Consider the following 15,575-nt stretch of genomic DNA (forward strand, 5'->3'; position numbering starts at 1 on the left):
CAAAACAGGTCTTTTTGGACTATTGCATTTCTTAAATTCTAACCACCAGTTACTTTTTTGCAATTTTAAAAAGTTACATTTTTATGTAAAATATTCATTTTAAATATGTAAGTCCACATATATTTATTAAGTGTCAACTCTGCTAGGCCCAGATTCATTAAGCCACAACGATATTTAACCAACAGAATGTGTGAAAAATATTTTTGAACATGGAAACTTTTTGGTATTCCTTCTTTTATTCTAAATAAGGCCAGTCTCCTGCTCCCAATTATTATTCCATCAGGGAATGAAATACAGCGGATCAGCTTGGCACTTAGAAACCTTATGTTGCTTAACAACCAAATATGCAATCTCTTAATCCCTTTCCCCACTTCTGTACTGTCATTTTTTTGTGGGGGATAGAACATGAATATACCAAACATCCTAAATCTTTTATCACCAGTTTATAGGACCCCTTTGGTATTATTTGCCTAGCAAATCTCCACTCCCATCCATATTGTTATTGTGAGAGCAACCATAACGCAAAATTAACCCTGCATCCCTGGCCACAATTCTGGAGGTAGGCATTTGACTCAAGCTGGGTGTGTCAGAGCACATCCAGGAATATGTGGACTTTGGACCCAAGAGTTGAGCCAGTCTCTCTCCAGTGGCTGCTGAGCTAGAAGTAAAAAATTCTGAAGCTATTGGCAGTCTTGTTCCCTTTGGGTAGAATAGGGAGGCAGAGACAGTCAATCTGCAGAGAAAGAAAGAAAAGAAAGTTGCCCAGAAAGGAAGAGAGATGGAAAAGGAGCTCTGATGACTTTTATACCTTTGGTGTCTATTTTTCCAGAAGTTGACCTATGTCTGGAGATATTTGCTACTTCATAGACCAGCATCATTGGCATCACCTGGGAGCTTGTTAGACATGCAGAATCTTGGGCTCCATCCCAAACTTACCTAAATCAGAATCTGCATTTTAACAAGATCCCCTGGTGATTGGGGTTATTCACATGCACATAAAAGTTTGAGAAGTCCTGCTGTAAAGGAAAAGAAAGTGATAAAGTTGGAGAGATCAGTAAGACTAGTTTGCTGTTTTAGTTTTCAATTCTAGTCCTTTGTAGTAAATGAACACAACTAGTGTGCATAATTTCTAGTATACAAGGTGTGACAATTAAGTTCGCAAACATGCCACCATGCGCTTATACTGGCAGCACTGTACATACAGCTCGGTAAGGTTTCATAACCTTGGTATGTCAGTGTCTCACAACTGTATTCATGTCGACATGTGGCGGTGTCTTGCTGAGTGGCGTTCATTATTGTTGTTGCATGTTTTTGTGTGCTGTTGCAAGAATGTCTGAGCTTGAATTACAGCAACAAACAAACATGAAATTTCGTGTTAAACTTAGCAAGAGTGGAAGTGAAATCAGGGACATGTTAGTCCAAGTTTATGGGGATAATGCCATGAAGAAAATGGCAGAGTACAAATGGATTAAACGTTTTTCTAAGTGGAGAGAATGTGTCACTGAAGAAGAGATGTCAGGGCAGCCAGTAACAAGCAGAATTGACAAAAACATTGCAAAAAATTCATCGAATTGTGTGTCAAAATCATCGGCTGACTTTGAGAAGCATAGCAGACCAAGTAAACATCAATAAAGAAACAGTTATGAAAATCTTAACTGAAAATCTTAGCATGAGAGAGATGTGTGCAAAAATGGTCCTGAAGGAGCACACCAATGAACAAAAGCAAAGGAGAGTCAAAGTTTGCCAAGATCTTTTGGAGAGGCAAGACAATGTTTTGGGCCGTGTTATCACTGGTGATGAAATATGGGTATACCAAGATGACCCTGAAACAATACATCAAAGTACACAATGGAAGTCAGCCAATTCTCCATGACCAAAAAAGTTCCATCAGTCCAAATCAAGAGTCAAAACAATGCTGCTAACCATTTTTGCTATCAGAGGGATTATTCATTATGAATTTGTACTAACTGGACAGAGTTAATCAAGTTTACTATTTGGAAGTGCTGAAAGGGCTGTGTGAAAAAGTTAGACGTAAATGACCTGAACTTTTTGCCAACAGTTCATGGCTCTTGCATCACAACAATGTACCAGCTCACAAGGCACTGCCTGTAAAGGAGTTTTTAGCCAGTAAACAAATAACTGCATTGGAACACCCTCCCTACTCACCTGATCTGGCCCCCAATGACTTCTTTCTTTACCCAAGGATAAAGGAAATATTGAAAGGAAGACATTTTGATGACATTCAACCTATCAAGGGCAATATGGGGAGAGCTCTGATGGCCATTCCAGAAAGAGTTCCAAATTTGTTTTGAAGTGTGGACTAGGTGCTGGCATCGGTGCACAGCTTCCCAAGGGGAGCACTTCATATTCAGCAATGAGGTATGTAGCAGTTTTTATAGGATGAGTTTGCGAACTTAATTGCCAGACTTCGTGTGCTACTTAAAGACTCTGATAAAAGTATTTATTCAATCCAGGGAGCACTTCTACATTTACAAAGCTTCCAGATTATTACTATGACAATCATAACTTTAAGGTACACAAAATCCAGTTATCTGAACTTTGTGGTGGTATAGCTAAATGGAAATTTATTTGTCAGCATGAGAATGGATAAATAAACTGTGGGGCATCCATACAATGGCTACTACTCAGCAATAAAAAGAAACTATTGATACACAATAGTATGAATGAATCACAAACAGTATGAAGGACTGAACAGTATTAATGAATATCAAAAACATTATGCTGATGAAAAGAAGCCTTCATAAGAATACAAAGTTCTATAACAACTAAATCTATAGTGAAAAAATCAGAAAAGTAACGGTTTGGGGCAAGGGTTAGGGACAGGAATTGACTGAGAAGGAACATACAGAACTTTCTGTGGTGATGAAAATATCGTTCTATATCGTGATAAGGGTTAGGGTTACACAGGTGAATGTATTTTTCAAAACTCACCAAATGTATATTCAAGATTTGTGCATTTCACTTTGTATTAAAAAGTTGTAAAAGTTGAGCCCTAGTTAATAACACATACGCTGAAGTGTTTAAATGTGAAGTGTACTGATATATGCAGTTTGCTTTGAAATGCACAATAAGATGGTTTGATGGATCGATGGACTAACTGGTTATGGTTAGGAATGGCTAGTTATATGATATAGCCAATATACCAAAACATTACCTGTAGAATATAGACCAGGTGGGGAGGAGTACATGGGTGTTTACTGCACAATTCTTTCAACTTATCTCTATATTTGAAATTTTTCATAATAAAATGCTGGGGGAGGAAAGAAAGTTGCAGAAAAACATAACATCATTGTAATTTCTTTTAAAAAACATAAAATGTTGTAGAGAACCTATTTGTATATGCACAGATAAAGATATGAAAGCTACACACAATGGCAGAAATTGTCAAGCTGATCCTAAAATTCATCTAAAAATGCAAGAGACCCAAAATAGTCAAGGCAGTTGGAGAACTGACATTTCCTGATTTCAAAACATACCACAAAGCTACAGCAATCAGGACAGTGTAGTGCTGGTATAAAAACAGACATGCAGATCAATAGAACAGAATTAGAACCCAGAAGTAAATCCTTACACTTATGGTCAACTGATTTTCAACAAAGATGTGAAGAAAATTCAATGGGAAAGAGATACACTTTCAATAAATTGCATTTCCACATGCAAAACAATTAATCTGGACTCCGATTTCACACTATATACAAAAGTTAACTCAAAATGGATCATCTTAGTAAGAGCTGAAATTATGAAACTCTTGGAAAACAAAAAGAAATTTTGTGACCTTGGGGTAAGGAATGGGTTCTTATATATGTAATTAAAAGCACAAGCAACGAAAGGAAAAAAATAGATAAATTGGACCTCATAAAAATAAAAAAAAATTTAGGTAGAAGAGGGTAAAGGGGGTCAAATATATGGTGATGGAAGGAGAACTGACTCTGGGTGGTGAGCACACAATGTGATATATAGATGATGTTATTATAGAAATGTACACTTGAAACCTATGTAATTTTACTATCTATTGTCACCCCCAATAAGTTTAATTAAAAAAAATAAATTTAAAAAAAATTTTAATAAATAAAATATTTAGTGCTCCAAAAATACCATCAACAAAAACAATCTGCAGACTGAGAGAAAATATTTGCAAATTATAGACCTAATATGGAACCTGTATCCAGAATATATAAAGAAGTCTTAAAGTCTTAAAGTCAATAAGAAGTCCAAAAAAAGCAACTGAAAAGACATTTCTCCAAAGACATACAAATGGCCAATAAGCACATGAAAAAATGCTCAACATAATTAGCCATCAGGGAAATGCAAATCCAAACCACAATGAGATACCACTTCACACTCACAAGGATGGCTACAATAAAAAAAAGACAGATAATAACAAGTGTTGGAGAGGATGTAAAGAAATTAGAACCCTCACACACGGCTGGTGGGAATGTAAAATGGTACAGCCACTTTGGATAATATTCTGACTGTTCCTCAAAAGATTAAAATAGAGTTACAATATGACCTAGCAATTCTACTCTACGTATACATTCAAGAAAAATGAAAACATATGTCTACATTAAAACTTAAACTTGAATGTTAATAGCATCATTGTTCCTAATTGTCAACAAATGCGAAACAACTCAAATGTCTATGAGCTGGTGAATCAATAAACAAATATAGCACATCCATATAATGGAATATTATTGAGCAATAAAAAGAAATGAAGTACTGAAAAATGCTTCAACATGGATAAACCTTGAAAACATTATGCTAAGTGAAAGAAGCCAGTCACAAAAGGCCATATATTGTATGATTCCATATATACGAAATGTCCAGAATACGCAAATCCACAGAGACAGAAAGAAAGTTGATTAGTGGTTGTTACTGGGTAGGAGGATGGGGAAATGAAGAGTGACTATCAATGGGCACTGAGTTTCTTTTTGGAGTGAAGAAAATGTTGTAAATTTATAATGATGATGGTAACACAACTCTGAGAATACACTAAAACCCACTGAACTGTATCCTTTAAAAGGGTGACTTTTATGTTACGTGAATAACATCTCAATAAAGCTGTTATTAAAAACACATAGCGTTTGTTGTCTGCTACACAGAGGTGACTTTCAGACTTGTTCTGGTAGCAAAGCACAGGGTTGAGGACTGCAAGTGCAGTAACTGTGGCTAAAGAAACACCAGCAGTTTCTAATTTTATGCTGTCCTATATTTTGCTATGACTTTCATAGTTTTTGATAATGGTATATGAAAGGCCAAAACAGAAATGCCTTTTATATTTTATTACAAGAGCTAAACTGGGAAATAAACTCACCAATTGCTTTTTTAAAAAGGAAATGAGCTAAAAACAACATAGATGTAAGTGGAGCTTAAATAAACCGTTGCTCAGTAAGATGAATGTGTTCACAGGGGAGGGAAGAGTTTGGTAGTAAAAACAGTTTAAAGTGTTACATTATTTTAAAAAGCATTTTGTTTCATTTACTGTCCATGGTCAAATATTTTAAAACAGATGGTGAATCTGTTGGATAGTAAAAAGAAATGAAATCTTGTTTCTAGTTTCCTATTCCTTCCAGTTTATCTCTTTATTGTAAATCATTTTCCATTGTGGGAGGATATTAAATTTAAATAAAATTGAAATGAAAAAAAGCACGTTGCTATGTTCATAAATTCATGTTTCTTAGCACTGCTACCACTTACAGCCATCTTGTGAAAAATATTTCAAATTAATCTATTCTTTCTGGATCTGAATAAATTGAGTTTCTTTTCTTGAGCAAACAGTTCTTTCTAGAAACCTATTTATAAAAAGAAATTTTAAAATTATATAATTATGATATACGTGTAAATATTTAAAATAAATTTTAATACTCTTTAATGAGAAAAGACCTAGAAATGGTAAGCTTTTGAGGAATGGTATTAAATTTAATTTGTAAAGATAAATAACAACTAAGATATACAGTACTTACCATGTTCATAGACTGTTCTAAATGCTATGTGTATATATGTGTATATATGTATGCATACATGCATATGTGTAAGAATGTTTATGTGTGTGCATGTTGCGCACAATTATGTAAATAAAATAAAAATTCCTCACAACCACCCCATTAAGATCAGACAACCGAGGGGGGTGGGGGGTGGGAGATGAGGGTAAGGGGGATCGAATATATGGTGATGGAAGGAGAACTGACTCTGGGTGATGAACACACAATGGGATTTACAGATGCTGTAACACAGAATTGTACACCTGAAATCTATGTAATTTTACTAACAATTGTCACCCCAATAAAATTAATAAAATAAAATAAAAAAATAATAAAATAAAATAAAAAAGATCAGACAACCGAGACACAGCAAGGTTAAACAATTCTTCCAAGCTGAATCCAGGGAGTTGGGCACCACAGCTCATGTTTTTCATAATTACTCTATGCACATACCAAGATATCTGAGGAGAACATTAAACAGCCATAGATCCTTCCTATCTGTTGTTCTGAACTGCCCTCCACAAAACACCAAGTGCTTCCTTTGGACATATGACACATCTAAAGTTCTTTGTAAAGTTCTTCTGTAAGAAAGGAGGGAAATAATTTCTGTTTTAGGACCCTCTTTGATCTATGACAAAACTGTCTAAATCTAATGAATCCAAACAAATTTTCAGTTTAAAGCACATTACAATCAAATGTAAATACATTTTTTAAAATGCATTGGGGATGCTACTGGGGGGTGACTAGGGCTGAAAGTGGAACCAGGAAGCCACCAAGGACCAGGAAGCAGAAAGACCAGCACCCAGGATCAGAGTGGCTGTCCGGGATGGAAGGGGAGGGGTCCCCTCTCACATGTGATGCCACCACAGTCCCCCATCCACCTCCTGAACACGGTTCTGAGAATGTGCCAAGAGTCTTCCCAGCCTTGCCCAGATGGGCCTGTATATAGGGCCCATGTGTTATTAATAGTAAATAGAGATGTCTACTACTTTTTGCTACTCCCTCCACACCCACTGTCCAGGCAGAGGGAGAAGTCCAAACAAAGCCCAAGCACCACAAATGGAAGTTGTAAAGTTGCCAAAAAATTCTTGTAAGGTTAATAAATCCATATATGTATTTTCAAGATGGCTAATATATGATAGAAATAAATTTTTATGTTAGAAATGTTATCCACTTTGATAATTTGGAAGTTTAGCTAAAAAAGCAAAGGAAAACATATTTTAAGCTTATAAAGGTATTTGAACTTCATACATCTAATTATCTTGGAACAATTCCCAAAAGACATCTTTATTTGGGGGAAGAGATAAAAATTGCCTCCCTGTACACTGACTGCAGAACCAAACTGTTTCATGACATTTTTCCTAAAAGCATTCTTTTAAAAACACGTCCACCTGTGCCAACTTCAACTGATTGATAGTGAATGCTTGGAATTCTTTGTTAAGAAAGACTCTGAAGTTGAGTCCAGGCTGAAAAACAATAAGTTTGATATCAATTGTCAGTATCTGCCATACGTGTGGGCTGGTAGAGTGGTAGTACAAGTGCTATGTATTTACATTCCCTGAATTAATGGATACTATTTCTGTAAAAAAAATAAAAAATCTATTGTTGTGTATACCCACAGCTGAATGTGAAACTTAGAATATACATATGTCAACCCAATAAAGACCACTTTTAATAAAAATAATACCATCTCATTATGCCCCCAAATGAAAAACTAACACTTCAAATGTTTAGAGAATGAACTGCGGATCAACCACACCACATAATGGTGAAAGAAGGAAAAAACAAAAATTTGTGTTCAAAGGAAGCAACTTGAGGCCAAGATTTAAAGAAAGAGATATAACCAGGCAAGAGGAGAGGAATAAACATTCTATGAGGGAAAGAGGACAGGTACAGAGGAAAAGAAAAAGCAGTTTTTTTGTCTAGGGTAAAGAGTATTAAGAAAAATATCTGAAACTTGAAAATACTGGGGTCCTTTCAATTGAATGCTGGATATAATTTAGCAGACCCTCTGGGAATTATCTGATTATGAAGATGTGTGCATCTTAATTTGACTTTCTCTTGACTAGGCTATTTTACAACTTTACAGGGGTAGTCGTTAACTTGTAGATAACGGATAACAAAGCAACTGCTCTTCCTGTCAAAGAGCAATGCAAATGATTCCTGTCCATAGCAATACAAATACAAATCTCCTGGTAGAAATTTAATTGTTTCACATCTGGTAAAAAATACAACCCCAAATATTATGTCTCTTGCCTTGTAAGAATTTGCACCTACTAACAAATTTATTTCACCACTCCTTTCACTATATAAATTCTCTGTTCCTCAACTTCTTCTATGAACCAATCTTAGTATCTTATATTTTCTCTCATTAATGAATGAGAATTAAGTCTTTGAAATATTTTCCTTTTATATTTGAAGAGTCATGTTTTTAACTTTTTTTGATACGTATTTCTTTTTATTATTATTATTTTATTAATTTCAAGTGTACAAAGCAACATAATAGTTGGACATTTCCTTTCACAAAGTAATAACCCTCCTCCCCCAAGCTACTACCCCTCTGACATCTTATATAGCTGTTACAATACCATTGACTATATTCCTTATGCTATACACCACCTCCCATGACTGTGTGTGTGTATATATATATATATATATATATATTATATGTATATGTTATATATATATTTAATTATAGTTGACATGCAATATTATTCTACTTCAGCTTCAGGTGTACAGCGCATTGGTCAGGCATCTACACAATCTATGAAGGTGAAGGGATTTGAAAGTGCAAATTAGTAGACACAATATAGTCATGGGAATATGAAATACAGTATGGGAAATATAATCAATAATGTTTAAAGATTATGTACGGTGCCAGATGGGCACTGGACTTATCAAGGGGATCACTTCATAGACTTTGTTTTTAACTTTTGAAAATTATATTCTAGCAAGAGCTTGTGTAGGAAAGTAAAAACAAGCTAGATAAGCGGGAATACAAAGAGTTGTGTAACAGGAGGACAGCAAAGGAGTACCACCATACAGTTAACAAATACCTACTCTGTTCTAGGATGACGAAATGGTGACTGAGGTTTTTACTAATTACTAAGGTTGGACTTGTGCCTATGTGGCTGACTGTGTAGGTGGGCCCTTTTCAAAAGCAATTTCTGTAAGGTTCATGAAGAGGTAGGAACTTGCTTATAAAGGAAAGCTAAAGAAGTGGGAAACCAGTAGAATAACAGTAATATGGAAGCCTAGGGAAGAAAGACTCCAGATGAGAACAAGCCATAGTGTAGAATGCTGTAAAATGTCAAGTAAGATGAGGTCTGAAAAGTATCCATTCATTCATTTATTCAATAAATATTTACTGGCTACTTAGTATACGCCAAGAACTGTATTAGGCATGGGGATACAGTAATAAACAAAACCAAAATAGTCGTTGCTGACATTGAGTAGAGTGGAAGAGACAGACATTAAATAGCTAATTTAAGAAATAAGTGTTTAGAGATTCCAGTGCCAGCCAAGGAACAGTCCACTAAAGACTGTCTTTACTGCTGATTATAATTAAACACTTTGGATGAAAAGCAAAATGCAATTATCTGAGCACTTGGAAAAGTAAACAAAGGCAATATTAGAGAGAAAAGTCTAACTTGGAGAAGGGGTCCATACAGGAGTCAATTTGTGTGTGTGTGTGTGTGTGTGTGTGTGTGTGTGTGTGTGTGTGTTACTTGAGGGTGGGTGCCCAGTGAAGCTGTGGCAGTGTTAGCACTGGCAGCTAAATCTCCTAGAGAAACCCCACTTTTGTAGACAGAGGAACTAAGAAAACGGGTCCCCGGGATTCAAAGAGTTGTGGAGGAGAAATCCCCACTTTTTTCTTCTCTCTTTCTCTCTTGCTATGACACAGGCAACTAAAACTCCTAGAGAAACTCCACCATCCTAGCTATAGGATAAAGGCAGGAAGTTAAGCAAAACCCCAGAGGAGAGAGCTGGAGAACTAGTTTTCCTAGTTTCATATACAAACCAGAATACCCCCAGAGCTCATTTCTGAGCTATACATACACAGAACACCCCAAAGCAGCACAGCAAAATCCTTGACAACTGAACAACAATATAAAGCAATGCACAAGTCTGAGACTAACCCCTAAGTAGCATGGATGTAGGACAGACCTAAAGCAACACAGCACAGGCTTTGAAAACTGTCCTGACATTGAAACCCATAGGGGAAAAAAGGCAAGATAGACCTTTCAGTCTCAATCCAATCAGGAAGATTGACTGCTGAAAACAACAACAAAAATCAATCTTCAAAGAATTTTAATAGGCCCCAAAGTATCACAAAATAATATTCAAAATATCTAGGAAAGGAAAGGGGTTCTTCCAATGGATATCAACATGTCCTACCTTAAGGTACCCCTCAAATTTCCAAAGTCATTTCCACAGAGCTGTGTCTCATATGGGCATCTCTGTAATAGGCCAGGTTTCCATTGTTCTTCATTGTCCATCATCCATGAGTTAGTAAAACACAAAATATAAAGGCTTTCATCATTATTCAATTCTTCCATCAATGCTAAGAAAATAGCATGTAATTCAGCCCACCTCACTGATTTATTTTTACCTTCTTTGATCAGTGTGGTGGCCTTTTACACAGAATGTCATCCAATTACCTTACAACCACCATCCATAAATCAAGCAGCTCTTTGTTGGTCAGTTGAGAGCTGTTTACAGGGCACTGTTCAAGTAATGACAGAATCTGGCAGGTCCTCACACAGCTTCAAAGTCAGTCCTAGGGGAAAAGAGGCTCCCTGCTTGTATGTACATCATATTTTCATTCCACAGGTAGCATGACCCTGTATAAACCTTTTCCATTTTATTACTCTTCTAGGCACTGCCCTCCCCAACAGTGCTTTCCCGATGTCATCCAAGACAGCATTTCAGGTGTCAAGATTATGTTATGTCCTTGAGTAATACGGACAGTTTTTTGTTTTTAATTTCTTTTTCCCCCCATTAGTTTCAGGTGAATAGGGGCAGTTTTAATTAATGCCTGAACAGCAAGCTAGTAATTGCCCCTCAAGTGGGAATTCTCTAGACCAAAGTCCCAGTCGTCCATGCTAGGAGATGCTCACAGGCTTTTGAGATAAGCCCCAGTCTGTGCTCCACATACAGCTACTGCACAAGGAATTTGTCCACATAAGCACTCCAGCTTCTACTCTATACTGTTTGGACTCAGGCAAACTTATTGGTTCCCATTTAGCATGTCCAATTAATATTGCTTGAAGGGCAGATTTACATGCCTTGTGTTTTACAATACTACATAAGTGAAATGTTCCCCAGTCAGATCTAATGTTCATCGCCATAATACAATCAGGTAAAAGAGATGCAACCACTTGACATAAAGCCTGTTCACACATACCAATTTGCCTCTAAATTTTAACCTTAACACCTATCAATCCTTACATTCCTAGCTATAGCCTCCGTTAGGACTTTATCAATAGGTTCTGGTTTTACAATACTAGCTAAGGGAAGCATTCCCCAGTCAGACTAATATTCATTCCCATAAAACTTTAAGATAAAGGAGACACAATTTCTTATATCAAGTCTATGTAAACATTCCAATTTCTATAATCTTCAACTCTTACATTTCTACATTTCCTCAATCTGATTATAGTCCAAGTTACGGCTTCATAAATGGGTTTCCATACCATAGTGCAGGGGGCTCTGTTGTAAAGGAGTCCCAGAATTTTTTCTGCCCTGGACCATTTTACCCACACAAGGGCATATAGCCTCGGGGGCTGGGCCAGATGAACCTGGCACCTTGGTAAATCTTTACCTTGATTAATCTACCTAACCATCACCCGAGGCAATTCTAGTTAGGGTTTCTCTTCATAATCTGTGCCTTTTGGCTTTTTAAATTACCCCAAGCTGGGGTAAATGGAGCAGACTTGTTTGGGGCCTTTTAACGTTGGGAGACTACCAAAGGGTCCCATTGGTCCACTCAACTTTGATAGTTCTGTATAAACATCTTTGTTTCAACACCATCAATGTCCACCACATTCATCCCATTTCTCAATAACCACCTAAAGACTTCCACTCTGCTGAGACAAGTCCCTTCCTTGACTCTTCCCTTTGTCTCTCCCCCATTTTCTTATCAATTACTTTAATGATCTTGGTTTGAGTAAGACCCATATTGAGAAGCTGACACCAAACAGCTTCTCAGACTGTTGTTTGATTTTGCAGCACTAATTTGCATTTCCTCACATATCTAGTAAGCCAATTCCTCAGGAATAGGGTCTACCACGATTTCTAAATTCCATTAATAATTGTTACCTTTAGTAACTGATTGAAGTGCAACTGCAGTTTCATACCGCGGGTGACTAAGTAGCCATCCAGGGATCAGACTTTCCTCATCCACCACCCTTTCATCTTTTCACAAACCACGTGTTTCCTTGAGCCAAGCACCATTTTAGCAAATCCCATTTCTCTGACATCAACTAAAGGAAAATTGTCTTCTGACACCAAGTGTGTGGGGTTTTTCCATCACACCAACTAATTTTCCAACTCTCTAGACACTAATTGGGTGACCTATAATTTAATTCAACTCCAGGTAGTTAGTGTCAACAGACTTGAGGGCTCAGTCCCACAAGATTGTCCTCAATCAAGTATCTGTCACAAGTAACAGGTCCCCAGAGTATGCACACTTTTTTGTCTGAGTTGGCTACAAAGTCAGAGATTCCCATAACCACCCCTTGAAGTTTGATAATTTGCTAGAATGGGTCATCAAACTCAGTGAAACATTTACTTACATTAACTGGTTTCTTATAAAGGATATTGTAAAAGATACAGGTGAACGGCCAAAAGAAGAGGTACACAGGGTGAAATTTAAAAGGGTCCCATGTACAGCAGCATCTGCCCCCATGAAGCAAAGACTGAGAGAACTGAAAAGCTTAATAGACAAATTTATAATTATACTTGGAGACTTCAATACTTCTCTCAGCAATGGATAGAACAAGTAGAGAGAAAATCAGCAAAGACTGGGAAGACCTGAACAACACTATTAACCAACTTGACCTAGTAAAACATTTCTAGAACACTCTACCCAAACAGCAAACACTCTTTTCAAGTGCACCTGGAACATTTATCAAAACATATGATATTCTAAGTCATAATACAAATTTTAAATAATTGAAGTCATAAAAATTATGTTTTCTGAATACATCACAATCAAGTGAGAAACCAATAATAGATATCTGAAAAAGTCACAAATATTTGGAAGTTAAACAACCCATCTAAATAATCTATGGGTCTAAGAAGTCACAGGGAATTGTAAAATATTTTGAACTGAGTTAAAATAAAAATACAACATATCAAAATTTGTGAGAATCAATCAAAGCAGTGCTTAGAGGGAAATGTATAAAATTATATGCTTACGTTAGAAAAAAATAAAGATCTCAAATCAATGATCTAAACTTTCACCTTTAAAAACCAGATAAAGAAGAGCAAATTAAATCCAAAACAAACACAAAAAGGAAATAATAAAGAGGAGAAATCAATAAGATTAAACACAGAAAAATAATAGAGTAAAAGAAATAAAACCAAGGTAAGTAAAACCAAATTTTATTGAAAAATATCAATAAAACCTATAAACTTATAACCATCCTGACCAAGGGAAAAAACGACAAAAATTACCAAAATCAGGAATGAAAGAGGTAACATCGTCACAGACATTATAGATATTTAAAAGATAATAAAGGAGTATACAAACAACTTTATGCCAATCCATTCATAGGCACAAACTATTCAAAGCTCACTCAGAAAGAAATATATCATCTGAATAATCTATTTAAAAATTAAAATTGCAGTTTAAAACCTTTCCCCAAAGAAAATTCTAGGCCAGATGGCTTCACCAAAACATTCTACCAGATCATAGAGTAAAAAGTAATACTAATTCCATACAATCTTTTCTGAAAATAGAAAAGAAGGAAACATCTCTGATTCAGGCTAGCATGACCCTGTTACCAAAGCCAGATAAAGACAGGAGAAGAAAAGCAATATCTTCCATAAACGTAAGTGAAAAAATCTACCACAAAATATTAGTATATCAAAAGCAGCATATAAAAAAGATTATACATTACAACCCAACGGGGTTTATCCTGGAAATACAAGGCAGGTTCAACATTTAAAGATTAATTGACATAATTCACCATATTAACAGATAAAACTGCATGATTTCTCAATAAAGGCAGAAAAAGCATTTTTAAAAATTCAATATCTATTAATGATAAGAAAAAAGAAACCTCAGTATAAAACTAGGAAAAGAAGAGAACTTACCAAACTTGAAAAATGACATCTACAAATGAAAAAACTATAGCTTAATAGTGAAAGACAATGCCCCTACCATAAGGAACAAGGTAAAGATGTCTACTCTCATCATGCCTAGTCAGCATGTTACTGGCAGTTCTAGCCAACACAATAAAGAAAGAAATAAAAGGCATACATATTTGAAAGGAAGAGACTGTCTCTATTTGGAGACAACATTATCTAAGTATAAAATACCAAGGAATCTACAACACAGCTCCGAAAACTGGTAAGAGAGAAATGGGTAATGTCATTCAAAGCCACAGCTTTTACTCCAAATTTTCTATCTACAGATCTTTATATCAAACTCTCAATTGGGTGTCTTCATCTCTACGTGCCAAGAACTCCTAAGACTTAGTAGTTCCAAAACTTAACTTGTTATCTCACCAAATTGGTCTTTAAAAAATATATTCCCCAGAGAGATCTCACTTCCCGCAAGGGATGATGGGCAGCGCCCCCTGCAACTAAGATTGAACACTGCACCTTGAGCGATGCTGCCTCCTGGATGGCTCAGTTGGTTGGAGCGCGGACTCTCAACCACAAGGTTGCCAGTTCTAGTCCTCGAGTCCTACAAGGGATGGTGGGCAGCACCCCCTGCAACTAAGATTGAACATGGCACTGTGAGCTGAGCTGCCGCTGAGCTCCCAGATGGCTCAGTTGGTTGGAGTGTGTCCTCTCAACCACAAGGTTGCCGGTTTGATTCCCGTAAGGGATGGTGGGTTGCGCCTCCTGCAACTAGAAATGGCAACTGGACCTGGCGCTGACCTGTGCCCTCCACAACTAAGACTGAAAGGACAACTTGAAGCTGAACAGCACCCTCCACAACTAAAATTGAAAAGACAGCAACTTGACTTGGAAAAAAGTCCTGGAAGTACACACTGTTCCCCAATAAAGTCCTGTTCCCCTTCCCCAATAAAATCTTTAAAAAAAAAAAAAAAAGATCTTTGTGCTTACCTCCTGTCATGACCACATCAAAATTACAACTAAACTACAGAACAACCATCAATTGAGAATCACCTGAAGTCTAGCTATACCAAAATCCTACAACTAAGGACATACGGAAGAAGACACCTCAAGACTGGTAGAAGGAATGGAGATGCAAAACAAGCCAGTCCCACATCTGCATGTGACCATTAAAAATCAGAAGGGATATTTCGACTGCAGTGGTCCTCTCCAGAGAAGCAAGGGGTCATAGCCCCACACTAAGCTCCCCAGCCCAGTGCAGTG

General features: G+C 36.6%; 1 protein-coding gene across 3 annotated transcripts in view; it reads right to left on the reverse strand.

Annotated features, from left to right (window-relative positions):
• Nucleotides 1-713: 713 nt before the first annotated feature.
• Nucleotides 714-15,575, reverse strand: part of RPS6KB1 (ribosomal protein S6 kinase B1) — a 71,933-nt gene continuing 57,071 nt past the window's right edge. The window contains exon 17 of one of the 3 annotated variants that reach the window (XM_074320399.1): nucleotides 714-733. In XM_074320399.1, coding sequence (XP_074176500.1) covers nucleotides 729-733 — 5 coding nt within the window. In that variant the 3' untranslated portion in view covers nucleotides 714-728. Of the gene's footprint in view, nucleotides 734-966; nucleotides 1,017-3,227; nucleotides 3,272-15,575 lie in introns of those variants that run through there. The other 2 variants (XM_074320396.1, XM_074320397.1) reach the window with 2 other exon arrangements.

Source organism: Rhinolophus sinicus, linkage group LG15 (genome assembly GCF_036562045.2).
Source record: "Rhinolophus sinicus isolate RSC01 linkage group LG15, ASM3656204v1, whole genome shotgun sequence".
NCBI lineage: Eukaryota > Metazoa > Chordata > Mammalia > Chiroptera > Rhinolophidae > Rhinolophus > Rhinolophus sinicus.